Genomic DNA, 20,399 nt, shown 5'->3' with positions numbered 1-20,399 from the left:
TCATTGGTGTCAGTGGGGGGGAGGAATAGTGCCCCATCGTTGGTGTCAGTGGGGGGGAGGAATAGTGCCCCATCGTTGGTGTCAGTGGGGGGGAGGAATAGTGCCCCATCGTTGGTGTCAGTGGGGGGGAGGAATAGTGCCCCATCGTTGGTGTCAGTGGGAGGAATAGTGCCCCATCGTTGGTGTCAGTGGGAGGAATAGTGCCCCATCATTGGTATCAGTGGGAGGAATAGTGCTCCATCATTGGTATCAGTGACACCAATGATGGGGCACTATTCCTCCCACTGACACTTGCTGACCCTGTTCTCGTATGGTGCTGCTGCAGCCAGCATATGTGGTTGCAGCAGCACCTCTACACTGACCACTTACCTGCTGGTCCTGCACTCGATTTTCGCGGGGCCGCTCGGCTCCACCCCCTCGCCGGTGATTGGCCGCCTGTGTGCCTTTCCTGAGCTACAGTTCTGGCGGCCAATCACTGGTGAGGAGGCGGAGCCGAGCAGCCGCACAAACATCCAGTGGCCGAACTGAAGGCGCAGCCGCGCTTCCTGGACCGGATCGTCGTGGGACCGGAACCAGGTAAGAAACAGCCGCTGCCCACCCCTGTACTTAGTGTCCCTTCCATTGGGGGAAGGGGGGGGGCGGCGGCGGCAACGCGCCACCCCCCTAAAAAGTGTCAGTATGCTGTATACCGGCGTATAAGACGATCCCCGACTTTTGAGAAGATTTTCAAGGGGTAAAAAGTCGTCTTATAAGCCGGCAAATACGGTAATTGTACCTGGGCACCTGTGAGATTTTTATTTACTTCCTGTTCCAAAGATACCACAGAAAGTAAAAGGAATTATCTCGAAAGGAAAGTGAAATCACCTTTAAGAGTCCTTGCACACTGAACATAAAAAAAATGCCACTTCTGGAGGCATTTGGTTTTTTTTTTTTTTCTTGCCTCTAAACACCCCTCCATGTTAGCTTGTGTCCTTACACACATAGGTGTCTAGAGGAGTTTAGAGGCAGGGGTGTTTGGAGGCAGAAAAAAAACGTATCCTTCTGCATTCAGAGCTTTTTGGCATAAAAAAGCCAAGTGTGTCAAAAACGCATGTAAACACACCTAAGCGATAGGCAAATTTAGCGCTTGGGTGTTTTTTATTTTATTTCAATGACCAGGATAAATTAAAGTGGTTCTAAAGCCTCAAAGTTCTTTACCTTAATGCATTCTATGCATTAAGATGAAAAACGTTCTGTGTCGCAGACTCTGCCCCCACCCCCATACTTTCCAGAGCCCCATCGTGATTCAGTGCTGTGCATAAGAGTTGCAGGTCTCCCAGGTTTGTCCCTCACTGGGAAAATTGATAGTAGCGGGCACTGGATGGGGGAGACGAGAAAAGGAGGATAGGAGCTGCTCTGTACAAATCCATTACAAAGCAGGTAAGTATAACATGTTTGTTATTTAGGAGAGTGCCAGTCTGTATGGACCCTTAGAGAGCTGCAACTGGAATAGGTGTCCCCATTACAAAATTTCCTCTCACCTCCTTTTCCTGTTACAACTCTAAATTGTGTATTTCCCATCCTTTTGTAGCCTCCCTGGCGGTATTCCCGAGTGTAGCTCGGGCTAAAGTTTCAGTACCGCAATCGGTAACCCCGAGCTACACTTGGGCTTAGCATGCGGCGCTGCTCCGGGGTCTGTTCTTCTCTTACCTTGTCCTGCACTCCCGCGATGTTCCTCCTGCAGTGTCCCCTGTAATGTCCTTCTAGGAGGGAGGGGATAGTGGTACAGGAGGAAATAGCTGTGGGGGATGGAGTGGTAGGAAGAGTGGAGGAGTTCAGTAATTAGCTGAGGGCGGGGTAGGCTTCCCTGAAGAGATAGGTTTTCAGAGTGCGCCTAAAGGTGAGCAGAGTAGGTGATAGTCTGATGGATTGGGGTAAAGTTCCAGAGGATGGGGGAAGCCATGGAGACGAGCATGGGAGGAGGAGACCAGGGAGCTAGAGAGTAGGAGGTCTTGTGAGGAGCGGAGAGTACGTTTTGGGTGGTATTTGGAGCATGTGAGCTGATGATCTTTTGTACTATTTTCCCTTTATTTTTTCAATTTTTTTTCATCTTTTTAATTTTTTTGTGTTTGTGCGTGTGTTTTTTTTACATACATGGGAGAGGCTTCAAAATTATTATTTTTTTTTTTTTCTTCTTTTCTTGTAACTAATCATGCCTGATCAGATCCTTCTCCATCCACAGCAGCTAGAGAATTACAGCTCTGAACCTGGAAGTCAGGAAATGGCTGTTGCTTCTATGTGCATTCACTGGAGGACAGATCAATAAATGGATATTCACTGATCTCCCTCTGTTATACCCACCATGCCTGTCTTGGGACCATAGGGAGTGCAGCAGAGGCCAGAATACAAAGCAAGGAAAGTCAGGTGGGCAGGTTCGGTAGCTATGGGGGATGGGGTGTGGAAGTTATCACTTCCATCAGGAAGCCAACAGTCACCATAAAAGTACACACATTCCTGGCTGCTATAATAGTCAACAATAGTTGACATATTTAGTCAATTTTCATTAAAACCAGGAAAATAATACATGTAAAAATTCCAGTCACAAGTTTACCCCAATTTCCTATCTGCCTCACAGTTTTCCTCTGTACTACATATAGAAACAATGTCTTACCTTTTTCTCTTCTGGTTTTGTAATTATATTTTGTATAACTACGAATAGGATTTTGATTTCCCATTTTCAATTAATTTTATGTGTTTATGACAAAGGTATAAATAAATATTTATTTCCCTAATTACTCTCAAACTGTTCTCATTTGTTTCTTGTTTTGTTAATGAATTATGCAAACATTTCTGTCTCAAGTGTACTTAGGTTTGCCAGAATGTTTTACAGTTATACACCCCCTCGTAAGAAGACAAAAAGCAGAGGCGGATTTCAATGACGGGGAGGGGAATACGATGGAGATGTTGACCATTAACCATTCAGGGTAATACAGGTCTTTCCCAAACCTGCAGTTGGGAAGCAGACGAGGAAGATGTTTCACGGGAGGAATGACACATAGTAGATCAGGGTGTACTGGATCCTGAGGAGCCAGCAAAGCATTCACTGCTACAGTAGATCTTTTTCCTGGAAATAAACAGTCCAGTTCACGTCTGGTGTCCCCTACCTAAGACACAGCTCCTAGAAAACCTCTGGTTGTAGAGATTACTTCCCAGGGTCCAGACGCTTTCAACCGAGGATGTCTGCCTGCCAATTGACTATGCCTCTATAGATGGCAGAAAATTTAGGAGTGTGAAGGTCTGCAGAGGGATGATTCTGATCTACCTTTCTTGCATGGTGAACTTTTTGGTTCCTTCCTGATTGTTGATGTATGCCAGCTCCATGCTGCTGTCCAAGTCCAGTAAAATCCAGGTGGTCGTCCAAGGTTGCCTAGATGGGAACAGGGTGTCCAGAAAGCTTCCCCAGCCTAACAGGTTGAATTTCATTGCGAGAATCTTCCGAAAGATGGATGAAAAGTATTTCTCTCCCTTCAGAGAGCCATTAGATTCTTGAGCCACTAGGCCGGGGACAACCTGGTATTCAGTGACAAAAACATTCCAGGGACTTGATTTGTCTTTTGTCTTGTTTCACAAAGACAACATGTGCTAGAAGTCAGGAGTAAAGCTGGGCAAATGGTACCTGGTAGAGGCTGAGCTGATGTGGACTTTCCTTACACCTCCTGTTCAATACCCCCTGAAATTGGTGATATGGTGTAGCAGGACGAGGAGTGGCATGGGTGTCTGTATTAGGTCCGGTGGATGCCTGGGCAGTCAGATGTCTGATTACTGCTGGAATACTGTGGATGCTATAAAACAACTTGTGCAGAATGCTGTCACACAGATGAGTCCAAAGCCAGGACAGGTTTGATAGTAGACAGGCAGTAGAATTACAAAAACGGCAGTCAGAGGACAGAGTCCGAACACAAGCCAAGAAGCAACAGAAGATCTGGATCAAGCAAAGTCAGGAGACAAGCCAGGTCCAAACACAGGATAATCAGGATGCAGGTCAGGTCACAAATCACAGAAGCTGACAGCCACTCAGCACTGGCCAAGTGGTCTCCAAGAATAGACCCAGAAACTAAGGCGTGAGGCATGAAGCAAAACTTCAGCATGTATCCCTGGCATGCCTTCTCTTGCACACAGGCATTGAAGATGCAATCTGTCAAAACTTCTGCAAAGATTAACAAATGTCCCCCCTCTCTGCAAATTAGGGGTGCACCCTTATGCCAAAGGCTTGTCTTGAGGATTTGACAGACTTTATTGCTCAGACCTTGAGGGTGGGCTAGGAGCCAAGCCTGGGCAGGGTCTTGATGTAGAGAACATGGGAGTGAAAACTAAAGGGATGTTTCTTAACAGAAAAGGAGGGAGACGAATTTGCAGTCTGTTCCCGAGGCTTCTTCTGCTGAAAAGGATGGGAGCTCTTTTCATCAGCAGCATCCTTGATAATAGTAGCAAGAACTGATCGAAAGGGATGTTGTCCCTCAAAAGGTCATGCAGATTAAACACTTCATACACACATATAAAGAATAGCAATAAAAGTGGGCGCTCTGTGGGGTAAGCTGCTGGATACTCAAGGAAACCAGATAAAGCGCTATACAGAATATATATAAAAAATAGTGCAGCGCCATAAATGTGGTGCAAATTATAAGGCAAAGTGTAATCCAAATGACTAAACGTACAATAAAGCAGTCGATTAGCAAAGGATGGAAAAATATTGAAAAACAAATGTTCCGTATTTTCACTAGAGGCTACTAGATAGTCTAAATAGTGCTCTCCTTATAAATCATGATGTTGTTCCAAGCAATTTAGATGCACAATGCATGTAAATGTGCAATGAGTAAAATCCACAGAAGTCTCCTTTAGGATCTGGTCTGGGATAGGGGAAGATGTCCTCACTCTGGATGATTGATCTGGTCAGGAACACACGGAGATAATCCTCCCTCTAAGTGGGTAATGGTGGTGGAAGCACACAGGATGGAAAGAAGAAGATCCAGCTGGCCAGCAACCCTTTTTATGTCCTTTCCCCAGGGCTTGTGCTGCTCCATGTGCTGGCATCCATCTTAGGCTTCTGTGGATTTTACTCATTGTACATTTACATTGTGCATCTGGTGAGTGCACAATCTCTCTCTATTGCTTGGAACAACATCACGGATTATAAGGAGAGCACTATAGAGACTATCTAGTGGCCTCTAGTGAAAATACGGAACATTTGTTTTTCAATATTTTTCTATCCTTTGCTAATTGACTGCTTTATTGTACATTTAGTCATTTGGATTACACTTTGCCTTATAATTTGCACCACATTTATAGCGCTGCACTATTTTTTATATACTTTATACACACAGGTTTCACAGTCCAGCACTTTAACCAAAGTGCCCTACACATGTACAGTATACTGACTTGGAATCCATGCCAGGGACAAAATGGGAAATTTGCAGCAGATGGTCACAACTGAAATATACAGTAGTTCTAAAGGTAAAAAATTTTTAACTTTAATGCATTCCCTGCATTAAGGTAAAAAAAATGTCTTCGTAAGTGGATTGCCCCCCCTCACCTGGTATATGAGCATACCTATATCTATATTGGTCCAAAGCTGTGCCCATCTGCAGCCAGCACTGCTTTTTCTACTTCTTCACACAGAGACAGCAGCAGGAGACATTGGCTCCTGCTGCTGTCAGTCAAATCCTTTGGGGAGAGAGCAGGGTCAGGGCCAAGCCTGGCTGAGTGCATCAGTAGATGCACACAGCCCAGCTCAAGATCAAGCATGCAGATGCGCTCTATAGGAAGAGGCTTCCTATGGTGATGCACCAAGAAGAGGAGGAGCTTAGAGCACCAGCAGGGGACCCTAGAAAAGGAGGATTTGGGTTGCTCTGTGCAATATCATGCAGATAAGTATAACCTGTTTGTTACGTAAAAAAATAAAATGAAAGCCTTTACAATCACGTTAAAGCTGCAGTCATTTGTTCCACTTGTTCTATAATCAGGAGAACAGCCACAGATACAGTTGTGTTCAAAATAATAGCAGTCAGACATCACTAACCGGATCAATCACTGTTTTTTGTAGAAATAATATTTCTACATGGCAAATAATTTACAAGCAGGTGTAGTAGAGTAATAGAAATCCAACAGACCCAACAGTCATGGCATACATGCTGCTGATTCTCTGTAATTGAATCACTAATTGAAAGGGGCATGTTCAAAATAATAGCAGTGTGGAGTTCTATTAGTGAGGTCATTCATTCTTTGAAAAACAGGTGGCAATTATTGCCCTTATTTAAGGAAGGAAGGCAGCAAATGTTGTACATGCTGGTTACAGTGCATTTCTCTCTGAAATTCTGAGGAAAATGGGTCGTTCCAGACTTTGTTCAGAAGAATAGCGTACCTTGATTAAAAAAATGATTGGAGATGGGAAAACATATAAAGAAGTGCAGAAAATGATAGGCTGCTCAGCTAAAATGATGGCAAATGCTTTAAACTGGCAAACAAAACCTGAAAGACGTGGAAGAAAGCGAAAAACTACCATTTGAATGGATAGAAGAATAGCCAAAATGGCAAGGACTCTGCCAACAATCAGCTCCAGGAAGATCAAAGAAGGTCTAAAGTTACCTGTGAGTACTGTTACAATTAGAAGACACCTATGTGAAGCCAAGCTATCTGCAAGAAGCCCCCGCAAAGTCCCACTGTTGAAAAAAAGACATGTGCTGAAGAGGTTACAATTTGCCAAAGAGCACATTGACTGGCCTAAAGAGAAATGGCGCAACATTTTGTGGACTGATGAAAGTAAGATTGTTCTTTTTGGGTCTAGTGGCCGGAGACAGTTTGTCAGACGACCCCCAAACACTGAATTCAAGCCACAGTACACTGTGAAGACAGTGAAGCATGGTTGCGCAAGCATCATGATATGGGGATGTTTCTCATACTACGGTGTTGGGCCTATTTATCACATACCAGGGATCATGGATCAGTTTGAATACATCAGAATACTTGAAGAGGTCGTGCTGCCTTATGCTGAAGAGGAAATGCCCTTGAAATGGGTGTTCCAACAAGACAACGACCCCAAACACACCAGTAAACGTGCAACATCTTGGGTTCCAGACCAACAAGATTGACGTTATGGAGTGGCCAGCCCAATCCCCGGATCTTAATCCAATAGAAAACCTGTGGGGTGACATAAAAAATGCAGTTTCTGAGGCAAAACCAAGAAATAGAGAAGAACTGTGGAATGTAGTCCAATCATCCTGGGCTGGAATACCTGTTCACAGGTGCCAGAAGTTGGTTGACTCCATGCAACACAGATGTACAGCAGTTCTCAGAAACAGTGCTTATACAACTAAATATTAATTGATTCAAAGGAAAGCAAAATCTTCAAACATTTTTCAGTTTATATAGTGAATGTTTGAGTTTGTAAAGAAGAATAGAAACACTGCTATTTTTTTGAACAGTCTAATATTCACTTTTCTTCAATTTTTTTAAGGAACAACACAAATTTGATATATTTTTTTTCATGTTTTGATTTGGAATAGAATGTGTAGTGTTCCCAATGCATTTGTGTGTATGGAAATAAAAGCTATTAGAAAGATTATAGTGGTATCTGTTTTAAAGGATTTTTGACATGACAGCCAGGATGGGGTAAAAGGCAGGGTCTGCCAGTAAGAACTGAATTCTAGAGAGGGCTTCCAAACACTTTTTGGAATCGGTTTGATCCTTAAAAACAGGTGTATCTTCCACCAGTATGTTAATTGCCTTGTTAAGGCAGGACACTGCTGAATCCACATTTGAAAGAAACCACTTTTGTACAAAATCCTCCCCCAAACAGTTGCAAGGCTAATAAGAATTTGGGAAGGGGTGGGGAGTTGCACAAATAGTTTCTCAGGGTGTTGTCAGTCTGCGTAGAGCGTGTTGGAAAAGCAGATGCATTGAGAAAGTCTTTGCAGCCTTAGGAGTTTACAGGACCCAAAACTGGAAAAAGCACTCGTTAAAGCAAAAGGCTGATTCTCTAGTTTCTCAGTGATGTGAACTACATTAATGATAGCTGAAATAATCTTTTTTAACTTGGGAGGGATAGCAGTAGTCTGATTCTTCAAGGGCAAACTCATCCATCAATGATTATCCATCCAGCAATTCAGAATCAGTCTCTGCCACCATTGATGGCTCAGAAGCCACTAAGGCCATGGCCAAATACAACAGAAAATCTGCAGGGGAAGGTATGGGAGTGCAAATAACTGGGTACATTAGGCAAACAAGACTTGCATGACTGTAGTTAAAAACCATACTTGAGAACACAAACTGGACGCACCCAATGGAGCTAAAGAGAACTCAAAAGACAGAAGATACTCTTTGAGGCCCTTCCCACATTTCTCGAATCAGAGTTGTTGCAATAAGGCTCAGGGTATGAGGAAAGGCCTCAGGTACTCACAAGACCTAAGACATGATATCAGATAAGGCTGTATGCAGGCACCAGAAACTGAACAAAGATCAGAGTTCAACATGGCTCTTGCAAGCAGGAGCAGAAGTGGGGAGATGAAATGTTGCACGGCAGGATAAAAAGTGTAGCACTCCACACAGTGGACGATGACACCGCTCAATTCTTCAGTGTTAAAGGACAACTAAAGTCAAAACTTTTTTTTTAGTTTTGGATAGAGTGGAGAAGAATTAAAACACCTGTCAGTTGTTATTGTTTTCTGTTCCCCCTTTAGGGAGATTCACCCTATTTGTTCTATTTACTATTATCATAGAAAGTGAAAGTAAAAAGAAAATTCAGAATTTTGGGTTCTCACCAGAAAAATAATAAAGGAAAAATCTTCCAGAGGGGACACTAGTTCTAGTGACCTGGTGGTCCCCAAAAAATTCCCTTCATTTGCAAAGATTTCCTCTCACTTCCTATTTTGCTATGGAACAGGAAGTGAAGGGAAATCTCCCCAGTGGGACACAGAAGGTAAAAAATAAACTGACATGGGTTATGACCCTCCCTTACTCTATCGGAAAAAAAGTTTTGGGCTGGTCTACACTTTTTTTTTTTTTTTTTGCCCGTATCCAGGCCTCCTGTAAGGGGCAGTATAACCCAAAAACAAATAATGTGCCCCTCAATGGATGAGAAATAGAAAGGTTGTCATATACACACAGCGAAGAATAGAAAAAGATTGTGCGTTGCAGTGCATCATTTTTTTTCTATACATCAAATGTTTTTGGTTAAGTGAATGAACACTGGTTCGATGGTAGCTGCAGTTCCACATACATCTCACAGCAGACTATTGTATATATAGCTATTTTTTTGGTTGGATATCACAATTTTAAGTAAATATAATATTTTTGGGGGGTCTGACACACACAGCAGTGCATACGGTTTTCTTTTTTATATTTTCATATGCGCGTAGCACCGTACTAAAATACCCTCACACCAACCTTCACTGTGCCTGTAACACACACTTATTTACAGTGTTACTAAACCCAGGACCCTGCATTCACTATATCTGGTCTCCCATAGTACACAGAACATGGAAATGCAATTATTCAGTAAATATAAACTACTAAATACCGGTTTTCATTAGCAGTATATAGCAGTCTTGTGACTTCCATCAGTGTCCAGCAGAGCACTAGTTAAAGTTTGTAGGAGAAGTTTTCATTCTGTTCTGTCCTATCAGGCTGCATAACCCCCGACCCTTTGACAGTGCTGATTGGCCATGTGCTGATCGCATGCACCCTCCCAAAAACTATCTAGCAATACCCACCAAACTGAGCATGTGCAGAGTGACTCCTAGAGCTCTGTACTATCAGCAGATGGATTGGGGACAGTAGAACAAGGGGAGGATCATAGAAGATAGGATCAAACCGTATTTTTACACAATGCAGAGGATTAACCCCTTAGGTTCCACGGTGAGTATAACTAGAATGCTTTACTGCATATACAGACTGATTTTACTGTTGAGGGTTTAGTAACACTTTAACCAAAGGGCAATAATGGTTACTTTGATAGATTCTGTGATCGTTTGTTCAGTTACAGTAGTTTGATGGTGGAGTACTTTTAGAAAAATATTGCTTATATCATTACATTTAGAAAGGAGAAAAGGTTTTGCAAAACATGTTTTATTTAAATGTGTGAAACATACTAAAGAAAAATTAATTTTTCACATCATATGGTTATTTTCATTGTTTCGGTAAAAGGTTCAGGCTGAAAATGTAATAATTGAAACATCCTTAGTTGGCAATAATATGGTTTTGCAAGATACTAATTACCATCCCACTTTGTCCTGAGTCTCTAGTTCAGCCAGTCTAGTGGCATGGATTACAGAAAATTGCTGTTGCATTTCCACAGATCATTACAGTTGATACTTATTTTATGGAATATTGTTTCAGCTGCTTGACTTGTAGTTTATCTATTCGGGTGGTCTCGCCATTCTTTCCAGCTGAACAAGGACAGTTTGAGCAGATATTCTCTTCTCTATGATTTTTGATGCAAACATCCAAGAAACCTCTTTGCCAAAGAACGGATATGGAAGAGCATTCTACTGATTGCAGTTACACACGTTTTCCTTTCTTGCCCAAAAGGTGACTGATGTTTTCTATAACCAAATTCACCCTTTGCTGTATCACTGTTTTTTTGGGTTTTTTTTAAACATATAGGAGTATTCATTTGAGATTGTAAATGTACACTGCTCCAGCCAGTCTTGCTCTATTGGAGCTTCTTACAGCTGCAACAATGACCTGCTTCTGAAATTTCAAAAACAAGAAATCTTTAATATAATCACCAACTGTGTTTTCTACCAGCAGGTTTACTCATGTCACATCTAAACATTTTTGCATTAAATCTTATGCACCCTGGGCAGCTAGCAGCACTTCACAAAATCCAAGCGTTTTGATGCCGGAGGAAGGCACAGACCAGCCCCCTGCTGGCATTCTGTTAGCTGAAATCTAACATTTTGGGAAGTATGTGTCCAGATCTAAACCCTATTGAGCATCTGTGGGGCATCCTCAAATGGAAGGTCCAGTGTGCATGTGGACTTCCAAAATGAGTTCTTCAGAATTGGAACCAAACACTACAGGAGGTAATAGATGAATTTGTACTGCTGCAAGATGTGTTCTTTATATCAACATACAACACTTGGATCCAGTCAAAGGAATTTTTGTGACCAACTCAGAATTATAATCAGTTTTAATCATAAGGCCCTAATTGATTGTGATAATTGTCGCAATTGCTCCTACAAATATAGGGCCACAAAAATTTCACAGAGACATTTTCTGCTGTAACAGAGTGTCTAACAGAGTGTCTATCAGGAAACTCACCTGGGAGCTTAAAACCACAAGCTAATTTTACTGATAATAGTGCGTTCAAACATGCTTGGACAAACAGAGATCTATATTCAGACAAAAAAATTTTTAATATATAAATACATATAACAAAAAAGGACAGACTCAGTTGACCACAGTTACATAGCTACATAGTTAGTCTGGCTGAAAAAAGACAAACATCCATCCAGTTCAACCATAAAAAAAAAAGTTATAATCCTACACCCACAGTTGATCCAGAGGAAGACAAAAAAAACCCAGCAAAGCGTGATCCAATTTGCTCCTGCTGGGGAAAAAATTCCTTCCCTGAGAGGCAATCAGATATTTTCTGGATCAAATTTATCTATAAATGTTAGTATCCAGTTATATTCTATGTATCTAGGGAATAATCCAGGCCTCTTTTAAAGCAATCCATTGAGTTGGCCAGAACCAACCCATGAGGGAGTCTATTCCACATTTTCACAACTCTCACTGTCAAGAAACCTTTCCGTGTTTGGAGATTAAATTTCTTTTCCTCCAGACGTAAAGAGTGCCCCTCTGTGATGACCTCAGGGTGAATAGCTCTACACCGAGTTCTCTATATGAACCACTGATGTATTTATACATGTTGATCATATCCCTCCTTAATCTCCTCTTCTCAAGAGAGAATACATTCAGTTCCTCTAATCTTTCCTCATAGCTGAGCTCCTCCATGCCTCTTATCAGTTTGGTTGCCCTTCTCTGCACTTTCTCCAGTTCCCCAATGTTCTTTTTGTGAATCGGTGCCCAAAACTGAACTGTATATTCCAGATGAAGTCTTACTAATGATTTGTACCGGGGTAAAGTGATATCTCTCTCTTTGGAGTCTATACCTCTTTTAATACAAGAGAGGATTTTGCTTGCTTTAGAAACTACAGCTTGGCATTGCATGCCATTATTAAGCTTGTGATCTACCAGAACCCCCAGATCCTTCTCTACCATTGATTCCCCCAATTGTACCCCCCCAGTATGTATGATGCATGCATATTCCTAACCCCAAGTGCATGACATTTATCAACATTTATCAAGACCACTTGGTCTTTTTTTCCTGCCTTCACTCTATGTTTCTATGTTCAGCCAGTTCAAGTACAGTAAAGAGTAGTCTTTTTTTTGTCATGTGATAATGTTGCTTGTTGCAACAAACTTTTAACTACTACACTGGAATCTAAGTTGTGCAGTTGACTTTACCTACCTTTTGTTTGGAATTCACAGTAGCCACAGCACTTCCAAACCTTGATTTTTCCTGAAATATTGAGCTTCATTAAAATAAATGTCAAAAAATGTGGGCATTTTTTACCTTAAATATTCAACTTACTTCTGGTGAGATTAGTACATATTCTGCCTGCAAAAGAAAAAAAGACACTAACTTTCAAAAGTATTGCATGCTTCTTTTAGAATAGACAACTAAGTCTTGATGACATGAATCTTTATTAATATTATTTAGCTGTGGTTCACCTGTTAAAGTGTTACTAAACCCACAACAGTAAAATCAGTCTGTGTATGCAGTAAAGCATGCTTGTTATACTGTGGAACGTAAGGGGTTTATCCTCTGCATTGTGTAAAAAAAAAAAAACACATGTTTGATCCTCTCTTCTCTGATCCTCTCCGTCTCCCACTGTCCCCAACAGAGCCTTGGGGTCAAGCTGCACAGCTCAGTTTGGTGTGAATTGCTGTGGAGTTTTGTTTTGTTTTTTTTCTTGGGAGAGTGCATGTGATCAGCACAGGGCTAATCAGCTGTGTCTATACAGAGGGTCAGGGGTCATGCAGTCTCCTAGGACAGTCACAGCAGAATGAAAACTCCTCCTGCAAGCTTTAACCAGTGCTCTGTTGGACACTGATAGAAGTCATTAGACTAACTGCTGATGAGAAAAGGAATTTAGCAGTTTATATTTACTAAAATAATTGCATTTCCATGTTCTGTGTATTGTGGGAGACCAGATGTAGTGAATGCAGGGCCCTGGGTTTAGTAACACTTTAAATAAAATTTAATTATCTCTAATATACAGGGGTTTGGTACCCACAGGCATCAGACAGTTGTCATAGAAAACCCCTACAAGTGCGCAGATTCACCTATATCCTGCAAACATATACCAGCTGTGAATCGACAATGCATAAGAACATTGCACAAATGGTCAAATATTTCCATTCATATCCCATTATTAGCAGTAAGCTTAAAGTGGTCATAGCCACATTCAACGTTTTTTTTTTCCTTTATTTTCACCTTTTGGTCCGGCCAGTAACACACTTCATGTCTTAAGGTGTCTACACTCTAGATGGAGGAGGAACCGAGCCACCCTAAGACAGTGACATTGTCAATCTGGGGACAGGGTAGTGTTAGATCCACTAGCAGATGGCTTTGGCTCACAAATTAAAGTTGAATTCCAGATAACATTTTTTAAGCAGTTTCAGCAACAGATATATTTTTTATTGCTTTTTGGTTAAAGGTTTTACATAAGGCTAGGTTCACACTTATGCAGGTTGTGGTTGATGCATTTTCCTAGTGTGTTTTTGTATTTTTTTCACATGCATTTTTGACATGTTTGTATTGCTTTTTTTATGCATTTTGCGGTTTTTGGGATGTGTTTGTTGTATGTTGCTAGGGGGAGGTGTCTGTTGTCATGCAGGAAATGCACCAAAAATGCATGTACATGAATTTTGCATGTGTTTTTGATGCGGTTCCATTGACATCTATTATACGAAAAATGCAATTAGCTGCAGAGAAAAAAGTCCCTGACCCTTTCAAAAATCCACACCGGCTCAAACCGCACAGATGTGAACTAGATCCATAGGAAATCATGTTACATGGGCTCATGTTAAATTTCATGTAATCTTCAGACCTAAAATGATTTTTTAAACGTGCAAAAAATGCAAAAGCGGTTCTGGCAACAAAGGGGTTAAAGTGATTCCAAAGGTTAGACATTTTTTTACCTTAATGCATTCCTTGCATTAGGGTTAAAAATGTCCCAGTAATAGTATCACCCCTTCATCCCCCTCCAAATACTTGCCTGAGTCAATCTAGCTCTGTGCCTGCCCCCTCTGTCCGTAGTCACAGGCTTTGCTGCGGAAGTTGGAGCCATTGGCTCTTGCTGCTCTCAATCAAATCCTATGAGGGGGAAGTGGAGGGGGGCGGTGTTTGTGTCAATGGGCGCACACACAGCCCAGCTTCCAATGTGGGCACACTGAGAAGAGGAGATGCTGAGAGTGTTGGCAGGGGACCCCAAAAGAGGAGGTCTGGGCCACTCTGTGCAATACCGTTGCACAGAGCAGGCAAATATAACATGTTTGTTACTTAAAAATAAATAAGAGCCTTTACATCCACTATACAGCTGAACTCTTGGAATTAAACAAAATATATTCCTGCAGCAGGACCCTTCTCACGCTGCAAGGGTTAAATAATAGTTTAGGGGTACAGGGATAAGCTGTATTTCTCCGTCCTGCAGGCTCCAGTGTTGTTCTCTTTACATGCTTGTGTCATCACCTTCAATGCAAGGCTATATTATTATTTTTATACAGTATTTATAAAGCGCCAATAGTTCGCTCAGTTACCCTGCATTGTATGTGAAGGAGGAAAGCATGCAAATGCAGCCCAAAGTTCCATGGAGAGGCAGCAGCGCTGGACCAAACATGTATGGAAGGAGCTTCAGTTTACAAAGAATATCCAATCACATGTAAGGAAAATAAAAAAAAAACACAGGAGTGACCATAATCTGTCACCTTGAGCAAAAGCATCTTTAGAATGAAATATAGTTGAAAATCCCGTATCCTATAAAAGACTGGATACATACAGTATATGGGCAAAGCAGAAAACATTTAGAAAAACAGAAGGTGTTATTTCATAAATCTCATACCCAGTCCTCCGGACACGGGGAAGTCCATGATTTGCATTTTTCTTTTAGCAATCCTGTAGAAGTGGTATTTCCATTATAAATATAGACTCGGCCTGCTTGAGAACTGAACATTGAGGTGTAGTCACTAGTACATAAAGGTGAGGACACAATGATTTCATCTGCAAGCCAAATATAAAAACAAAGCATTTATTATTACTATACAGGATTTATATATTGTGGCAACACTTTGTGCAGCGCTTTACAAAATGAAGGTAGACATTACAGTTACAATACAATTTGGTACAAGAGGGAACAGAGGGTCCTGCTCATTAGAGTTTACAATCTAGGAAAAAGGGTTGAGTAATACAAAAGGTAACTGCTGTGGGGGATGAGCTGATGGAGGAAATAAAAGGCACTTTACTAGTTAGAAGCAGGATAGGCTTCTTTAAAGAGAGGTTTTCAGGATCATCTAATGGTGGATAGATTAGGAGATAGCCGGACACATTGGGGTAGGGAGTTCCATAGGATAGGAGAAGCTCGGGAGAAGTCCTGGAGGCGAGCATGGGAGGAGATGACAGAGGAACTAGAGAGTAGAAGGTCTTGGGAGGATTGAACAGATATTTTGGTAGATATTTTGAGACCAGGTTGGTGATGTAGCTGGGGGCAGAGTTGTGGATGGCCAACAGATCACAGCAATTCTTAGAGAAACTGGAGATATTAGACGAATACAGTGAATTTCAAATGAGGAGAGGGACAGAGAGGGAGGTGAATGAAGGACCTGAAAAGTGCTTTGAGGAGATAGGAGGTTTCCAGCTCCACCTCCTATCCATCCACTAGGCCTGGGAGAGTGAGTCAAGAGGAGACCACCATGGGAGAGGGCAGCAGGAGAGGGAAAGTCAGATTCATGAAGCCAGGTTTCCGTAATTGCAAGTAGGTTAAAGGAGTTTGTGATAAAAAGGTCATGGACAGAGGTGAGTTCATTTATCCCTTCAATATCATACAGCCCTTCCCTTTCATTCCTTTGTTGTATACATGTTAATTAGCCTTTCCAGAAACAACTGAATATTTTTTTATTTTTAATTGGAATAAATATGTTTCCATTTTTTTCAGTTTCTGGGTTTTTTTATTAAACAAATCATCATTGTCAATTAGGTATAACTTGGTTTCAGAAACTTTGTCAGGTTATATGCTTTTTTTTGAGCCCTTTGATAAAGTGATTGAATAGAGATAAGGATAAGCTGTTGGATCATTTGTAATTTTTTTTGTGCCTATTTAAAAGTACAGATGCACAGATTTGAGAGATAATAAGCTTCCAAAGTTTGTTTAGGGAAGCTCAAGGGGAGGGGAGCTGACACTCTGCATAGATTTGTAGTGACTGTGAAGGTTTAGATTTTTTTTCAAAATAACAAACGTCATGCTTACCTGCCCTGTGCAATGGTTTTGCACAGAGCAGCCCGATCCTTCTTTTTTGGGGTCTCCTACCGGCACTCTATGCCCCTTCCCCCTGCTAAGTGCCCCCAGCGCAAGCTGCTTGCTTTGGGGGCACTCATGCATTCTTGCTCCCGAGCCTCCTCTGTGTGTCTTTGAGACACACAGAGCACAGCTTGACCTTGCCCCCCACTCCCTCCTCAATAGCTGTGATGGACAGCAGCGGGAGCTAATGACTTCCACTGCTGTGTCTTGGCCAATGAGGAGGCAAAGACCCAGGAGAGCTTCTGCTCTCATGCACATTGCTGGATTGGATCGGGCGCAGATGAGTATGAGGGGGGAGCTGCACACTGCATAGAATGCATGAAGGTTAAAAACCTTCAGCCTTTAGAGCCACTTTAATTGGAAGCTGGCCATAAATGTGGGATGAATAAAAAAAAACGTGTAGATATCTTCATCTACACAAACAAGAAGGATGAAGGAATTTCCCCCAGCTGATACATTTTAGTGTGACAGCAGGAATTTCCAACAAAAGATTTCCCGTTGACAAAAGTTGATCTAACTATCAACTTCAGTGGAACAGGGACATCCATACATGGATGAAAATTCGACTGGTCCCTGCTGTACCGCATGAATTTTGATCTATCTGTGCCCAGCTTTAGACTTCCAAATACAAGTACTTGCAGGTTACCTTATGAACATTAAAAAAAGAAAAAACAAAAAAGAAAGCGCCAATCAACAATATCAATCCTCTCCAGCAGCAAACCTTTAACCCAAACTATTGGTAAAATGTAAAAAATCAGCAATAGGAATGCGCTAAATATATATCAAAATTAACATCATAAATATATGTGTAAAAAGTCCAAACATAAAAAACTTTTTAGTGAAAATAATCCATAAATTTCGTGTATATAAGTGTACAAAAGAAAGTCCAACACCACAAAGAACAGAAAATTTTCTTCTTTAAACATATAATTCCACCGTGCTTTATCCACCACCAAATGAATGGAATGAACTCACCAGAGCTCAATGCTGATTAGATTATAAATCAGCACAAGCGCGTTTGCTCTGGGAGCGATGAGTAAGTAGATCATGAAGTAGCACTCTATAGTCTAGACACTTCCAGATAGCAGGAACAATACTCTGCAGTGATTTTGAGGTATAGCCAAGACTCCTTATACAACGATCATCCTCCAATTGTATAGTAAAATCACTCAAAAATAAAGAAAAGGCATGATGGTGCAGCAAGTAAGAACCATTTAAAACTTTTATTTCAATTGCATCCTACTCACAAAATGAAGTGTCCACCTGACACTGGTATAGCAAGCGATCAAGTATACGGAATGGACGAGCCCCGTTCACCGCGGACACCTCGCCGACAGCTCCAGGGAACGTCCTGACGTCATCCAATAAGCTCCGCCCTACGCGTTTCGTCACTCTGACGTCCTCACGGAGCGGCATGGATCAAGACGTCAGTGAGACATATATATACCGCTCGCACTCTGCATAATAGTGCCTTTCAACCAATAGCGGTAATAACCACACACCGCTTGCATTCACGCATAGCGGCGCTTCCTGACCAATACAAGTGGCGGTGTATTACCCACCACCACTCGCTTGGCAAGATTACATAGTATACCAATATCAATTATAACAAATATCTTTTCCTTTATAATTATATACAACACATCATAATAAATGAATTGGGTTTCACATAAACCACTATAAAAAAGCATATTAAAAGCATTGAAAAAATAAAAATAAAAATAAAAATTAAAATTGAACTCAAAAAAAATTGCAATAAATTAAAAATGAATTACAAAATCCCAAATGTCGAGTTCTACAAGGACAACTTTATATTACTCGACATTTATATTTCTTTGTCAACCAGTGTATTCCTTCATAATTCTCAATTCCATAGTCACCATATTACATAAAGGGGGACTCCAACACATCTCATATTCAAAGGAGATGTATATGCATACATTCACTACAAATTCCAATATTAATATCGTATCACAACTACAAGTAATAAACTTATTTATCCCCAAGACTAAAATCACCTTAAAGGAAAAAACTCCCTATAAATCACTTCAAAGGGAGAATCTTTTCTTCATCCTTACTTCTATTAGTGATATGCATGCATATATCATCCCTTATTTTTCCACCTATCTTATATATTTGGCATACTTTAACCTCTATATATATCTCTTTCAGCTTTTTATCAAAAATTGGTAAGGAAGCAGTTTAGGTCTATATCTATGTTTAACCCATTCGGTTTTAATACATCTAATTCATGTATCCAGAATGTTTCCCTTTTGGATATTGCATTAATCAAGTCTAGTCCCCTCCAATGTTTGTTAACTTTCTCTATTCCATAAAAGGTGACTAGACTTGGGTCACTATCATGTTTCATTTTGAAGTGCCTGGATACACTATGCTTATCATATCCCTTTCTTATATTATTAAGATGTTCTCCAATCCTAGTTTTTAATAATCTTCCTGTTCTCCCTACGTACTGTAACCGACATGGGCACTCCAGAACGTAGATCACATGAGAAGAATTACATGAAATTAAAGAATTGATCTTATATTCCTTATTTGTATGTATAGAAGCAAAACTTTTTCTTTTTTTCTTTAAACCTTTTTGTACTGTTTTACATGCCTTACACTTGTTACAATTATAAAAGCCTTGTAATTCAGGAAAAAAGTTTTTTTCTTTAGGTGGGTCTAAAACATTGTGGACCAGTTTCATCTGCAATGATTTATTTTTCCTATATATGAACTTTGGTTTGTGTGGAATAATTTTCTTCAACGTCTCATCTTTAAGCAGTATAGGCCAGTATTTTCTAAAAATCTTCTCAATATCCCTATATTGGTTATTGAAATCAGAGATAAAGGCAATATCTCCTTTATTGTCCTTAATATTTCTACCCATCAAAAGTGTATCTCTATTTCTGTTCTCAATTATTTTTCTTTCGGTCTCCAAAAAGGATTTATCATAGCCTTTATCAACAAACCTATCTATAATAAGTCTGGATTGATCTACAAAATCTGTCTGCTGACTACAATTCCTTTTAATCCTGGTAAATTGGCTCCTTGGCGTACTGAACAACCATCTCGGGTGATGTCCACTAGAGGTGGGGATATAACTATTTTTATCTACCTCTTTGAAAAAAGTTTTGGTATATATTTCACCTTCATGTTTATATATTGTGAGATCCAAAAAATTCACCTCTGTAAAATCACTCACAGCCGTGAACTTTAATCCATATTTGTTATTATTAATATGTCTCACAAATCCCTTTAAATTATCTTCCGAACCTCTCCAGATCATTATGATATCATCAATAAAACGCCTATATAACACTATTTCTGGCCATTTATCAAAGATACACTCAACCTCCCATTTATCCAAAACAATGTTTGCCACACTGGGAGCATATTTAGCTCCCATTGCCACACCCTTGCACTGCTGGAAGAAGGTGTTATTGTACCAGAAAAAATTGTTAGTCATAGCAAATTGTAACAAATTAATAATGAATCTTCTCTGGGTGGTTTTAATCATAGATTTCTGTTTCAAAGCCCATCTCACTGCTTTAATCCCATCCTCTTGCTTAATACTGGTATACAAAGCCTCCACATCAATAGTCACCAAAAAACAGTCATCAATCTCATCTATAGTTTTCAGTATATTAATAAGATCGCTGCTGTCTCTCAAAAAAGCACGATTATTCCTCACTATTAACTGCAAAAAAGAATCTATATATTCCCCAATACGGGAAAAGATCGAATTAATCCCACTCACAATGGGTCTCCCAGGTGGCT

At 40.6% G+C, this 20,399-nt stretch overlaps 1 protein-coding gene across 1 annotated transcript in view; it reads right to left on the bottom strand.

Moving 5' to 3' along the window:
* Nucleotides 1-10,082: 10,082 nt before the first annotated feature.
* GPLD1 (glycosylphosphatidylinositol specific phospholipase D1) overlaps nt 10,083-20,399 on the bottom strand; it is a 108,471-nt gene continuing 98,154 nt past the window's right edge. Inside the window, exons 22-25 of the mRNA XM_089682251.1 lie at nt 15,165-15,322; nt 12,632-12,658; nt 12,509-12,559; nt 10,083-10,722 (exon numbers count right to left, since the gene is read on the bottom strand). Coding sequence (XP_089538377.1) covers nt 10,642-10,722; nt 12,509-12,559; nt 12,632-12,658; nt 15,165-15,322 — 317 coding nt within the window. The 3' untranslated portion in view covers nt 10,083-10,641. The remainder of the gene's footprint in view (nt 10,723-12,508; nt 12,560-12,631; nt 12,659-15,164; nt 15,323-20,399) is intronic.

The sequence above is a fragment of the Staurois parvus genome, unplaced genomic scaffold (assembly GCF_062004578.1).
Source record: "Staurois parvus isolate SC_StPar_1 unplaced genomic scaffold, SC_StPar_1.0 ptg000287l, whole genome shotgun sequence".
In the NCBI taxonomy this organism is placed as follows: domain Eukaryota; kingdom Metazoa; phylum Chordata; class Amphibia; order Anura; family Ranidae; genus Staurois; species Staurois parvus.
The sequence above is the reverse complement of the archived record's forward strand: the minus strand, read 5'-3'. Positions and strand labels throughout refer to the sequence as shown.